The 14,673-nt window shown below is 41.0% G+C and overlaps 1 protein-coding gene across 1 annotated transcript in view; it reads right to left on the bottom strand.

Moving 5' to 3' along the window:
* Positions 1–3,232, bottom strand: part of PRIM2 (DNA primase subunit 2) — a 107,234-nt gene extending 104,002 nt beyond the window's left edge. Inside the window, exons 1-4 of the mRNA XM_084285293.1 lie at positions 3,203–3,232; positions 2,862–3,033; positions 2,045–2,148; positions 1,664–1,743 (exon numbers count right to left, since the gene is read on the bottom strand). Coding sequence (XP_084141419.1) covers positions 1,664–1,743; positions 2,045–2,148; positions 2,862–3,015 — 338 coding nt within the window. The 5' untranslated portion in view covers positions 3,016–3,033; positions 3,203–3,232. The remainder of the gene's footprint in view (positions 1–1,663; positions 1,744–2,044; positions 2,149–2,861; positions 3,034–3,202) is intronic.
* Between the last annotated feature and the right edge of the window lie 11,441 nt (positions 3,233–14,673).

Here is a 14,673-nt window from a genome sequence, read left to right on the forward strand (position 1 = left end):
TTCCCAAGGGGTTTTTCCCCCTAGCATACCAAGCCAAGCTCTGTCCTGCTGATTCTGCAGCCCACCAAAATACGTATTCATCTCTGCACCACATTTCACCCTCAACAAGCTGCTCACCTCTGACCTGCCCTACAAGCCCAGCTCTTAGGATACTTCCTCCAAACACCGGGTTTGAACCAGGTCTCCCATTTCCCAAGGAAACACCCCAACCAAATGAGCTATCATACAACAGATGAGGACCTTCTTTTAAAAAGATAAGTCACAGAGAAAAAGAAAACAGTCCAAATATCTGCATCTGGCGTTAATTCCAGGAGATTCTAGAGCAATTTTTAAGAGATGAAGGGAAAATTAAAAAAGAACTTAAATACTATACATGAACAACTAGTTATTCAGAATCTCATACGTGTATAACAGAGAACAGTAGAAGGAATTTCACTTGTAACTGTGTTATTCATGTCATTTCCTTCTTTCAGGATTATGAACTATGCCAGAGAAGGGCCTCACCAAGGGCCATGGTGAGGTTTCCTCCATCTGGAGGCTTCTGAGGCCTCTGCTCCATCCCATTCTGCTCAGGCAGGCTGTAGCCAACTATGTGCAAGGTGCCTGGTCTGCTCTGGTCTGTTCTCCACCACTCTACATCAAAACTCTCACCTGTCCCAGGACCTATTCCAAGGCAAATCTCCATCAGTTTCAGCTCCATCTCTTTGCCTAGAGCTCAGTCCCTCCTCGCTTTCCTGCCCTGGTCTTCCCTTACAGCCTGTATGCATCCACAGCAGCAATTCAGTCACCTCAGCTATCCCAGTAACACAGTACACATTCTACCACTCTCATCAAATTTAAACAAATGAGACTTCATTAAAGTGCAATTGAATTAGTAATTCAAGCCAAACACATTTGGATTTGCTGGTTTTAATTATAAAACAGGACAGCAATGGCAAGGAGTTAGGAGTTCATACTGATGCATATGATACTGATGCATAACAAAGCTGCTAATAGACATGAAGCACCAACAACCTCCATCATCCAAAGGCTGCAGCTGAAACAAAACAAAAGTACCTGACAGGACCAACTACATGCCTCAGATTACACGTGGCCAAAAAAAAAAAAATACAGTATGTGAGCATCCAAAAAAAAGCATCTTTCTTTTAGAAGGAAAGAACAGTCAGTGGAGAAAGCCTCAAACTAAAGCAGTATTTTTAGCTTCCCAAAAATAAGGCTCTCTTTTGACAATATTAGAAAATCTATTACATAGCTCTTTGATCACTAAGAAACAGCTGAAGCATATGCAGCAGTTAAGTTAAATTAAATTGTGTATAATTGAAACAATGACTGATAAACTGCTGCACTTTATTCTCAAAAAGAGATGCCAAAAATAATAGACTCAAATCAATGCTCAGTGTGTAAAACCCAGAAGTTTATATATTACAAAACTAAAAAATAAAAATAAGAATTACTTTCAAAATCTGGACATTAATCTTCACCCTGAATATGCATTTTCATCGCAGTTGAAATCGTGCTTCTAGAAGAAAAACATGATTGAACCTCTCTGTTTAGTACCCACTCAGCTCTGTAGTATCTATAAAACCTATGATAAAGTAATGTAATGTAACATCTCCAACTAAAGTTATTAATAAGACTGCAGAGCAATCTAAAAAGTACTTACGACTGACAATAAGCAAGGCGTAGTATGAAATGAGAGATATGGTCCTTTCTTCTTGCATCATAATCATCCTCTGCCAAAGCCTACAAAAAACACTATTTCAGAGAACTGATCTCTTACAGATTAAAAAATCCACAATTAATCTATCACGGCCGTTTAACATACTTACACTCACATTTAGGACAACAAACACAAGACTATCAAAGAAGGGGATGGACAAAAGAAAAATACCCATACCCTTGAAGACAAACTAGAACTCTGACAGAATACCAGAATTTAAGTTTTAGGAATAGTATTTCATCACCTGTATCCTTATTCAGAATTTCCGAATGGTATACAGAAAATAGTGCAAAAAAAGAGTTCCTCTTTTTCATTTATACTTACTCTGTAGGGAAACTTAAGTTTGCGGAACTCGGCCTCCAGCTTCGTTTTGTACATATCACTACTTCTTACATGGCTCACACCAAGGTTTTCGACTACTTTAAGCACTGGAAGGAAAGAAAAAAAAAAAGTTAATATTAGAGACAACACCTTGAAATAAAGTCTTACTATATCATAACTTGAGAAATGAACAGAAAGGTAAGGCCACATAAATTGCTTTTTGTGGTAAGGCAAGCAAAAGGTTACAAAGTACGGAGGACAGAGCGTGACCCACAAGACCTGCACAGCTCACCCAACTCCAAGACCCACGCAGTCAGTACAGAAGCAGAAACACCTGAGTGATGGATCAGCCTAAGAATATCAGTTTTCATAGTACTGACTTAAAAAAAGCTCGGCTTCAACTGTTTGGGGGAGTTCAGGGGAACCCTTACTCACAACAGCTCCAATCGCTGCACTGAGAGACATCCAGTAAAGATATCTGGAAACCCAGAAACTGAAATATTCTTATAAAACACAACCCTACAGTCCAAACCCAAAAAAAAACCTGACTGGTTACATACTGAACTTTCACTGTGAAATCAACTGTAGTTCAAAATATCTACAGCACCACGTCTCCCATTAACAGGGGTGCACTTTAGCGTGCGCGGGCTGCCAATTTCTGTCAGTAACAGCCAGACAGGGTACATCAGGTCTGTCAGGAGGACATAATTACACCAAAAAGAACCCAAAACCCCACATAGACGCTTAAAAAAAAACAAGTGAGGCAGGTTTGGGCCGGCACCCCCGGGGCTGACAGACGTTGCCCGGGGGCCCTACTCACGCCTCAGGCGGTCGACGGCGAAGCTCTCAAACTCGGCGAGGGAGATGCTCTCGGTGGGGGGCTCCTGGTAGAACTGCAGGCTGTGTGGGTACGGGTCCCGCCGGTCCCCGGCCAGCCGCGTGTGCCGCTGCCGAGCCCTGCTGCTGAACTCCATCCCCGCCGGCCGGCAAGCCTGCGGGACACACACGGCCGCTCAAGCGACGGGGCAGGGGGGGGAAATGGGGGCCGGGGAGGGGACCCCAGGCCCTCACGGGGACAGAGGACAAAGTCCTGGGTCCCGTCCCGTGCCCCCCCACCCCCCCGGGTCCCGTTCCCGCCGCCATTTCGCGCCCCCCCCCCACCTGCTCCCGCTCCGGCCCCGCCGCGCTCCGGCTTCCCGCGCACCGCCCGCCCCGCCCGCTTCCGTCCCGCCCCGTCCGCCCCTGCCCGCACTCAAGATGGCGGCCTCGGCTACAGCCGCTCTAGGCGCTGAGGCAGCTGTGTGGTGACTGCCTCAGCAGGCGTGGCGGGGAGGCTGGCACCGACAGGGGTTGCTGACGAGTTTAACTGCGGTGGCCTCGGGTTTTTTCGCAGTCGTGACAGGATTTTTGGTCGTGCGTGTGTCCTGCACGACGGCTTTGCCTCGTCCCCTGTGTAGCTGGCCCTAGTGGTGATGGTGGCAGGAGGTGAATGCCCCGTGGTGGCACCCTCCGCCCCATCCTCACCCAGAGCGACACACTTTTCTGAGGGAAAAACATAAAAATAAAAACCATAAAATGTAAAATACTCGTCCACTTTTTTAATATTCTTCCTTTTTAAAAAAAAAAAAAATGAATTTTCAGGAAATCTCATGGATGACTTTGTCATGCCATGCCATGGCAGTAATTTCCACAACTTGTCTGTCCTGAGACATTTTCAATGTTCTGTATGCTGAATATCAGTGTAATCAGGTGATTCCCTCCAAGCCAAACTGCAATCATGAGTAGTTCCTGTAATTTCAGATAGCAGTAACTGAGACAGGTACAGCTGTTCAGGAGTACCAGACCACAGCCAGCACTGGATATCCATTCAGGGGGACCTGGCCATAAAAGCATGGTGCATAAATCCATCATCTCTCAGGTATCTGAGATGTCGTCTCCAAAAGTTAAGGCATCCACGCAAGGGGTCCTCTGGTGCACTTAAAATGGTCAATGCTCTTCATAGTGGAAAGTAAGCACAATTCCCAGCCTCTTTGTTTTATTGCCAGGATTGTCCCAGGCCAGATGCAGGACCTTGCACTTGGCCTTGTTGAACCTCATGAGATTCAAACACGCCCACCTCTCCAGCCTGTCCAGGTCCCTCTGGATGGCATCCCTTCCCTCAAGCGTGTCGACTGCACCACACAGCTTGGTGTTAACATCAAACTTGCTGACCATGCACTCAATCCCACTGTCCACATCACTAACAAAGACGTTAAATAGCTCTGGTTCCAGTACCAACCCCTGAGGAACACCACTCATCACTGATCTCCACCTGGACCATTGATCACAACTCTTTCAATGGTACCATCTAACCAGTTCCAAACCAGAGATGTTCGTTGATCATCTTGCAACAAAGCCAGAGTATAAAAGGATGGAAAATCGGAACTACTGTGCAGTTTATACCCACAAAGAGAAAAAAAGAGGGGGCAGAAGTTTTGCTTTTGGCAGCGTGATGTTTGATTCCCAAGAGTCATTAAATACCCACGAGATCTTATTCAGACTAGCAGCACATGGCCCAGGGCAGGTCAAGGAGAAAGGTGAGCCAGCACATTTGTTTTGAGTGCTGTACATGATCTGGACAGAAGGGGGAGAAGTTTGACAATGCTGAGGGACCCTCTGCAGAAACCAGCAATGTTTTTAATTTTAATTTAAAGTAATGTTTTAGGGTTTGGCACAAAAGCAGTGGTACCACACATTTAGAACCCATGGTATGCAGTTAGCTGGCTATCACCATTTCTTCTGTTGAACCACGTCCTGCTGATTTTTCACGAGTCAGATGCTATGTCAGTGCCTGCCATTTTCTATCTTTGTTGCACTACTCATTTTTTTCCTTCTAATGCTGAGTACTGATATTCAAATCGTCTGAAATTAGGTGAAGACCTAATCTGTTTCTTTTTTAAAACTAACTATTTACATGGACATAACTGAAAAAAAAAAAAAAAAAAAAAGCCATATGATTTAGAAGCAAAATTAACATCTATGTTACTAGACTCAAATCTTACAGTATAAAAACCTTATGAGGGGGTTGCCAGCCCTTTCACACAAAAATACTTTTATTGGGAAAAGAAAGCAGACAAAGAAGTGAAAAGATATCATCTTGGGGGAAAAATTCCCAAACCACAATTCAGTGTCATGACCCAAACATTCTTACTGACCTATTTATCAAAAGCTGTAGATGGTGATAGTTCTCACAATAGTGTTTTGCTTACTTTTTTTCAGTTATATTTTCATCATTTCCACAGCAACATGACCAGTAGGGTCTGGTTTAGAAGATATTTTATTACAGAATCACTGATGTTCCCAACAACCCACCTCACAAATGTTTTGCAACAATACCCATATGGCCAGCTGTCAAACTGTCCCCATCACCCCATCCAAGCACAGTCCCATCTAGCATACCCCAAACTCCTACTGTTGTGCTACCTAATTAACAAACAAACAAAAAGATTTCTTATTTTGCATTAAATATGTATGATTGCACATTTTCTACTCCCACTGTTGTTATGCCAACTAGCAGTGTCCAGTGCTACTCCTTTGGAGCCCAGCTCTTTTCTACTTGCACATCTACGGCTCCTACAAAGAAAGTAAACGGGGGTGATGCCAGCATCTTGTCTCTCCTTCCAACTGCCCCATTCATCCTTCAAGTCTAGGATGCTTGGACCTCGGTGGATAGCAGGGATTAGCACAAAATGTCCCTTCTCTGCTCCCAGCTCTTACTTAATTTATCCATAATCTTATTTACTGCTTGCATCATCAGTCTGATTGAATTCTCACATAACGTAGTCTTTATATATTTTTTCATAACTTGTTTTCTTATGTTTCAGTTTCTTAAAAAATTCTACTTGAATATTTTTCAAAACTTTAATTTACGCAGTTTTTAGATCACTTAACTCGGTTCCTTTACTGACCTGCCTTTTCCCAGAAGTCTTGACTAGTTTACACTTGTGTCACTGCATCCACCTTCTCTTTGGATGACTGTTTTGCAGAAACTTTCTCTGCTCCATATTGGCTCATTAAATATTTGCCAGCCGGGTTATGCTGAGACTTTTTTCTGACTGTGATGCACAGATACCTCTGTATTTACTATAAATAGCACGGTAAATGTTCTGTGCTAGCCTTTACATTCCTTCAGGCTCCACAGTGAGTAAAGCATGACTCATGCACTGAAGAGAGGTTCAGGGGGCTATTTTGGAATACATTCTCCGTCTCTCGATGTTAATTTATTTAAATAGCGAGGTTACATCCCTTGTGACATCCTAAGGCACTCTGGCTCCACTTGTGCTTTTGGATACTGGATTTAGTTCCCAACCTCCCTGTCCAAATCTCTAGTACACAAGAGATACATCTTCACAGTCATCTTTAATTTATCTTGACAGGTCTGCCTCTCACTGCATGCATCTTCTTCAGTAAGTTTAGGATGCAGTAGAGAACATGCTCGCTACTTCCTTTTTCCATTGTATATCTTATTTTCAGTCCCTGAACATCCATCATTTCTCAGGCTACATGTCAAGGAAGGATCTGCTCTGTCCCTGTGCTAGACTTCTCTGAAAGGATGCCACATGTACACCATGTTAGAAGATGTTCCAGGTGCTTTAAAACATTGTGCCTGACATTCTCAGGCTCTGGAGTTTTCTGACCTTTTTTTTTTTTTTAACACTGGTAATTTTTGAATATTTGACCAGTGTTAGACTGAGAAGCCGTGCATGTCCCATCTCTGTAAGTGCTCAAGGCCAGGCTGGATGGGGCTTTGAGCAACCTGGTCTGGTGGGAGGTGTCCCTGCCCATGGCAGGGGGGTTGGCACTGGGTGATCTTTAAGGTCCCTCCCAACCCAAACCATTCTGTGATTCTACAATTCTTTGTTAACAAGTTCTCATAAATTTGAGAAATTAGAGCCTGGAAAAAAAGAGGAGAGAGAGAGGCTGGGAAAGAAAAGCAGAACTCAGCCAGTTTTGTGTGCAGAGCAGCAGCAACCAAGCAGTTAACACAAACATCCTGGCTGATCAGCATAAACATAGCCTCAGCTCAGCCACTGCCTGATTGTTTCCAAACAAAGAGACGGGAAGATTTGAAAAATTGAGCATCAGGGCTTAGAAAGTAGAATTAATCTGTAGACTGAGTGTATTCTGCTGCAGAAGGAACCCTTCTTCCTTTTCCTAGTGTAATGTTTATCTTTACCATATTTAAATTTTGAGCTTCAGAAACACCTAAACCAGTTTATCAGGCTGTCTACGTGTATAGATATTGATGTTCTCTTTTCTTGGAAATTATTACCACTAAACCAATTTACAAGAAGAAAATTTGTTACATATAACATATTTGCTGCATTTCTTATACTCTTTTGAGATTAATCCATTTCGTACTTGTGTAGCATTAAAGAATAGGATCCTTTCTTATCAAGTGATCTGTAGGTAATTAAAAATCTTCATTAACCCCCAAATTGTTGCTATGCAAAATAAAATGAAACCACATAAAACCTTGTCAAATCTATGTATCTATGATTTTTATCTATTTTTGAACCACAAAAAGAATTAATTCTCAGATTCAGAGTAAGGCAAAGATGATTTAAAATATTTTTTATAAGGAGAATCTCTTATTGTCTGAAATTTTAAAAATGCGATTCTGTCTGCATTAAAGGAAACCCACCGCAGTTTAAGGATTTTCTTCAGCCTCTTCGGTGTTTATTTAGGGATACTGAATAATACAGACTTGGTCAGGCAGATTTCCCATTTTAAGCCTATGACTTGATGATGAAAAAATGTCCTATTCAGTTCTGACACACACTGAGTTTTCACATACCCAGCCGTTGTGTAAAACAGTCTGTCAGGTTCCAACCTAAAAGTAATTGGCAGCTGTGTTAGGGTTACCCAGAGCACTTTCACTGTTACAAGTGGAAACCCAGAAACAAGCACTCAGGAGTATCCAGTGAGCACAATCTAGTCACGAAACCTGCACCTCTTTTAAGCTCTTCTTTCAAAAGGAATAGTTTCCTATGGGATTATTGGAAAGAGGTAAGTATCCTGCTGGCCTCCAAAAGGACATCCACTCTGTGTAAATTTAGGTGCCTGGGTGGCTACTTTATTTTCCATTTGTTTACCTCAATATTGTTTGTTTGTTTTTCTCTTTTGATTTGTTTTCAAATGCAGATGGTGCACAGAAGTGAAAACTTCAGCAATTTTGCAAGTTATGGGAAAAGAGCGTCACTTGTATGTAATGCAGGTCCTGTTCCCTGTAATGAAAACACCAACATAAGGAATTAGACGTAAATCCCACATTCCTTATGCAAGCAAAACCCCAAATTAATTGGAAGCTGCTTAAGGAAGACATACAAAATCAAGCCTATTAACATACTAACTAATTATTTAGCCACATAAACTAAATACACATACTAGAAACTAAATACTTGTGTTCCTTTGACTTAATCCTTAATATTTTGTCTTCTTATTACTTTCATTTTGTTATAGCATCACATTTGGCTGAGAGTAGAAGCAGAAACCGTGTTAAAGAGGCCACACTATCTAGTTTATTAAAAAGCAGCAGTGAAAAGTTCAAATAAAGACCCCTCTTCCCATTAAGTCCTCTCTAAAACTGCATTGGTTTCACTGGAAGCAAATTATAGCCTCAGCACTTAAGGCTTAAAGCCCATCTTCCAGCACTGTTGACATCAGTTCCTAGTGTAGCTCTCCTTAAAATTCAGGCTTGCTGATGAAGCTGTTGATTTATTTTCAGACTGCAGAACTAGAATAACTATTGCCACCAGCATCTTGGTACTCTTACTTCAGACCACCTACATGAATATGTAGAGATCTTATGCACCTACTATTGTTTGGAAAACTACATGGTACTTTTGCAGAAAAAATAATAATGATAAACAGCTTTTAAATAAACAGTAAAATTGCCCACAATAGAGCCATAGCAAGTAGAGGAGATTACTGTGTTTGCACTTGGAAAGAAGAAACCAAGTATATTAGTTGCACAATTGACAACATAGAACTTTCAAAACCACAAAGTTATTAGAATATGTGGAAGACCTAACATTTTTATAACAAATCCAGTAACAGTTAAACATCACAGTGAATCTAAATGAATCCAGTGGGTATCCCTTATTCTTATATTTCAGGTGGTATTGATGTATCACCCAAGAAAATATATAAATAAATAAATAGAACATGGTATCCCAAATACTTTCAGAAGTAAATGTGTTCTCTTCATACATATTTATGAGCCTGCTGCTTACATGGATATCTGAATGGTATTACCTGCTTTGGTGCATGTAGTTTTGGCTTCTCAATGAAATAAATGACTACTGTTACACATGGGCACAAATGATGGCAGATATGTAATTACATATTGAGTGTTGAGGACCTGTGCAGGTATTGAGCACCTCACCAATTTACGATGAATACAATGATCTCCATGCTGCCCGACACTCCATGCCAGTGTTCTTCCGAGGTCTTCTAGTCCAAACTGAGGCAAAAGTAGACTTTGAAAGCAGCACAAAGCAAAGCTCAAGCACACAGCAAAACTCTTCCTCTCTCAGCTGCCTAGCACGGAGTGCACGCACTGCAGCCTTCATCTTGCAAGGAAAGCTCCCAAGCAACAGGCATCTATAGGCAGATTCTAGAGAGCAGGGAAATAAAACAAAAGTAGCATAGCTTAGCTGCAGGAAATTGGTCAATTGCACATCAAAAATACTGAATTTTCCATTTCAGAGAGTCCTATTTTAGAATAGCAGAAAAATCACGTGTTACAGCCGTCGCAGCCTACAATCACCTACCATTTCAAAGATCTTTTTCAACAGTCCTAAAGGATGGAAGTCTCAAAGCAACAGAGGACTTTTTTTCTACAAATTCCACAGCTGAGGGGTCACACCGTACAAAGAGCTCTCGAAGTGGATTAGTTTGTGTGCCTAGTTTGAAGTGCTTATTATATTCCAACAGATTTATTTGATATTTTATTAATTAAAAAAAAAAATCTCTTTGTTTCTTGTGCAAGGTCTCAATTTGAATGCAAAGTCTTTCTCTTACTCTTGAGGACAAACAAACTTCTATGGCCAAAGGATCACTTAAATTCCAAGTTTAAGGTTGATATTTCTGCTCCTCAGGAATAAAGCATCTTTCTAAAAAGATAGAGAAAGATAGGGGGTTAGGGAGGCAGTTTTCCATACGTTCCTTCATGCACAAGATTTTTTTTTGCCTTCCTGTATTTTAAATATATTTATTTTTAATATAAATGGAAATACTTTTTTAAAAATAAAACAATAGCACATAGCAACAACGCTAAAACTTCACATACAGTTCTCCCTGTGGTAAGAGAGAAAGAACCAAGCACGTGGAACAAATTCATAATATTGGATGAATCACTCAAAGTTGTTTACACATTAGAGAAGTGAGGCTAGTACAAGAAACTACATAGACCAAAACTATATAGGGTAATAGTATTAGTAGAACAAATTATATACACCAGAAGAGTAATAAATGAAAAAAATATATTTGTTGTTGATTGAAATGTCTAGTTGGTTGATGAGATTAGATGGGAAAATGGGAAAAATCAAGCAATTTTAAACATGGTTTTCTGTGACAGTAAATCATGCTTTGGGTTTAAAATTTCACAGTATCATCATTTAAGGACCTTTTGCAGAGAGGTGAACGGAGCATTTTCTGCAAGAAAATGCAGTTTCATGGTAGTGGCAGAGCCTCCAGCAGCCCTTTGCACTGAGCAGGCAGCACCCTCCGTGGTACGCCTCCTTACCCAGCTCGGCTGAACTCAACTCACTCCCTTGCAGGAGGGAGCAGGTGATGCTCTCAGGGAACAGAGCCGAGAGCATGAATTTATTTACACGTCTGGGAACTTCTCATTTCTGCTTTGTATGTCTACAACAGCCTTCAAATTGTACACAACATTTCTAGCCCACTTGGGCAGTTTCTGGGTCCAAGGAACCACTTGCTGACGCTCATTTTCCCTGTCCCACTACTATACCCTCCCCCTGTTCTGCCTCCCCCATAGGCATTCATTGTGTTACCACCCGCCGAGATCCCCCAGCTCCAGATATGTGGGCATCCCTCACTTGTAGGTAGCAGTAATTCGGTGATTTTTATTGAACATTTTCCTCATGGTCTGGTAGAAAAACACCTGCTTTCAGTTAGAAGGTTTCTGTCACCCGCAGTAAGCTAAGGTCGGTCCCATTCACTTTTTTTTTTTAAGGTTGCTATGACAGACACTTCAAAGTTCAAGTGTAATAGCCTGAATATACATGAGTTTTCGTTAGCAGCCAAAGCAAATGTCAGAAAGTCATTCCGTGAGACATTTTTGAACTTTAAAACGACTGAAAAACTGCCTGGCAGAGATTCTGTGAAACCAACCAAATTTTAATATCAATTTCTTTTTGCTGTTAGGACTCCACTAGCCATTTTGCAACCACGTTTACTTCAGGATCTTATCTTTTCCACGCTGCATAGGACTAAGAAGTCAGTTAGCTACATACCTGTATGAAAACTCCTCAGCAGATGAGATGGCTTTGGAAATCCAACAGCACAATTTCTGTACTGCTTTTATGACTGACAGATCATTTTCCATCAGTGGCAATTTTCTGTTTTTAATTGTGGTCTATCAATGATGGGTTGACTATAAGGAGCTTGCTGGTAGCCTACAAAATAGACTGGTCCCATAATTACAAAAAATAAAATATGCTCTACGATATACTTTTTCTGCCTTGTTTTTCTTTTATTTTACCAGGTTTTAGAGCCAGAAGGAAACTGATTTAAACTGCCTGCATAAGAGAGGCCACAGAATTTCATCCACTATATGAACGAAACTAAGCTAAAGTTGGGATAAGATACCTCTTTTAGAAAAAAGTTGATCTTACAACATTTCAGTTAAACTGAAATTCAAGTCTTCTGGAGTAAAATAGAATTAAAAGGAGATCAGGTTGTGCTAAAACTTAGTAAAGCCCACACACCGTGGTCACAAGAACATGGAACAATGTTGCCTATCTGAAATTTGCAGCAAGACTTTGCAAACAGTCCTTCAGGTCCATGTTTATTTATTTACACATTACAGTGAAACTGGGGCTGGCATAGATCACTGTTTATTCTCTTAGATTTACCACACAGCAAAATTTAGTCCTTTTCCCTTATAGTTTGGCCCTAACATCTTACAAAACCCAATTTTGTTGTCTTTTTGCTTTTAACTAAGGGTATCTTAGCTAAATGCAACAGAAATACAAAAGACTTGCAGAGGGTGGCCTGCTGAAGAAAGTTGCAGAATATTTCACTGTGGTCTGTACAAAGAAGTTCTAAAATTGTTGGTATGTTTTCCAGTTGTTTTTGGTTTTCTTTTTCTTTTATTCGTGCCAAGTTTCTTGCCTTGTTTTCCTCTTTACGGGTGTGGACATATATTTAGTTTTTATGCCTACATTGACATGACCTCAGCCTGACAGTACGTTATGGGAAGCTGGAAGATTTATTGGCAGAAGAGAGCGTGTTGGAAAGAAAAGCTGGGTAGTGGTAATTGGAGAATGAGTCAGTGTCTGGAGTCCAGCTGTGCTTGCTGCACAAGCCTGACTGGAGCTGTTACTCAGACCTGTTCAACTATCTGAAACTGTCTATTTTTTAAAAAAAAAAAAAAAGGATAGGCTTTACGTATGCTGGCTACATTTTTGGCTAAGAACACTGGTTCAAAGGCAGCACATTGTCTTTCTTCCTTCCCATTGTTGTTAATATTGCAGTGGATTGCAGGAGCCATGCTCTGGGAGAAGCAATTCATTCTACACACCAGCACGTCTGAAGGCTGCTGTGGCATCAACATCTTCAAATGCAGCAGTGGTAGCTGGATATGTAGTAAGTTCTGTGGCTAATAGTATAGAAACACCTACATCCTGACCCTGGGAGGGGAAGTAGTGTTATTTCTCACTGCACTCGTTTACCGTGGTAGGAGCTAAAGAAGCACAGCATCAGTTCCCAGCTGGCATTATTTTAACTAGCAGGTTGAATTACGAGGCTTGCTGCATTGGCATGCCAGCGATGGAAGTTCTAACCTTTGAACGACACAGTATGTTAAGGAAAAAGAAAACATTTAAATGTCGTTAAATGTTGTCAAATTAAATACTGAATTTGAACCAAATTTTATAAAACTAAGTTCTTACAAATCTATCTTTTAACCTCTTTCACCTTACAGATAGAAACAGTTGCTTCTAAAGGAAACATTTCTCACAGATTACAGCAAGAACCTTAGAGTGATACAGTGGATATATCTTACCTGATTTTATTGTCAGGACTGAAAGAAAAAAAAAAATTGTGAATCATTTACATTTTTCCATTTCGTTCTGTTTGAATAATCCATGAAAGTTTAAAAAAATGGTTAAGGATCCTTCCCTTCCCTTCCCTTCCCTTCCCTTCCCTTCCCTTCCCTTCCCTTCCCTTCCCTTCCCTTCCCTTCCCTTCCCTTCCCTTCCCTTCCCTTCCCTTCCCTTCCCTTCCCTTCCCTTCCCTTAAAGCATGTAGGACCTGGAGTAATTCCTGAGCTCTGTATGGCATTAGAAATAAATCACTTGGTCTATGATTAGAAGGACGTACGACTTGGCTTCATATGGGTCATTGTCTTTTTTGTCCCCTGTGTACCTACAACCCTCTGCCCAGTGCTCCATGTCACACACAATAACCTCACACCTTCCCCATTCTTTTTTCCCAGGTCTTTCTTTTCTTCCTTCCAGAAAAAAAAAGCAGTACATGTGCTGAGCATCGCCTGAAGGCTGATGAACTGTGCAGTGGTGATCAAATGTGACAGAGCTCTCTGCTGTCTTGCCCCTGGTGAGATCGTTATCTAAGTGTTCTTAATAACCTAAGTGTCATTATCTAAGTGTTATTATCTAATTATCTAAGTGCTCCTAATATCTAATCATTATCTTTCTTCTACTGTCTTTCTTCTACTGAGTTGCCAATTTGCAGACAACATGTTGAACATTGCCACCTTTGAGATGTTTACCCATCTATATGATTTGGTTTAATTTGGCCAGCAATTTCCAAAGTTACTGGGGAAAGGCATCAGGAAAGAGAAGGGCTAAGTGGTTTAAAGATGAAGAGGTACCAAACCAACATAACCACGGAAGTGGTGGAAAAGTGAGATCAGCAGTTCACATCAACAAAAACCCCGAATCAAGAGCCTTTACCATCCAGAGCCCTTCTGCACAGTAAAGAATTAATAAGAGCAGCACAGTGCAACTCTCATGAGAGTCCCTTCATAAATTTCAAGGGGATCAGGCTAGACTTACAGGGCAGCTCTCAGTTAACAGATCATCAGGTGATCGCTCTCACGCAGGGTGACCCTTAGCAGTCTTCTCGTGGGCATAATTTCTGCATCACCATAATTACTCCACCTTGAAGGCAGCATTAGCTTTAGTTCCCACAAATTCACACATCAGGGGAAACACTTAATGAATGAGCTCTTTTTCTGAGTGACAAATACGTGTCCTCTTGACATGCCTTTCAAAAAACAAAAGTTTGAGCTGCATGATGATTTAGGAGAAAAATCATTTCCACCTATTTTTCAAATGCAGGAGACGAGCTCTAAAGGGAAAGTCAACATAAGAAATGGGAAT

The sequence above is a fragment of the Netta rufina genome, assembly GCF_964035555.1.
Source record: "Netta rufina genome assembly, chromosome: 3".
Lineage (NCBI taxonomy): Eukaryota > Metazoa > Chordata > Aves > Anseriformes > Anatidae > Netta > Netta rufina.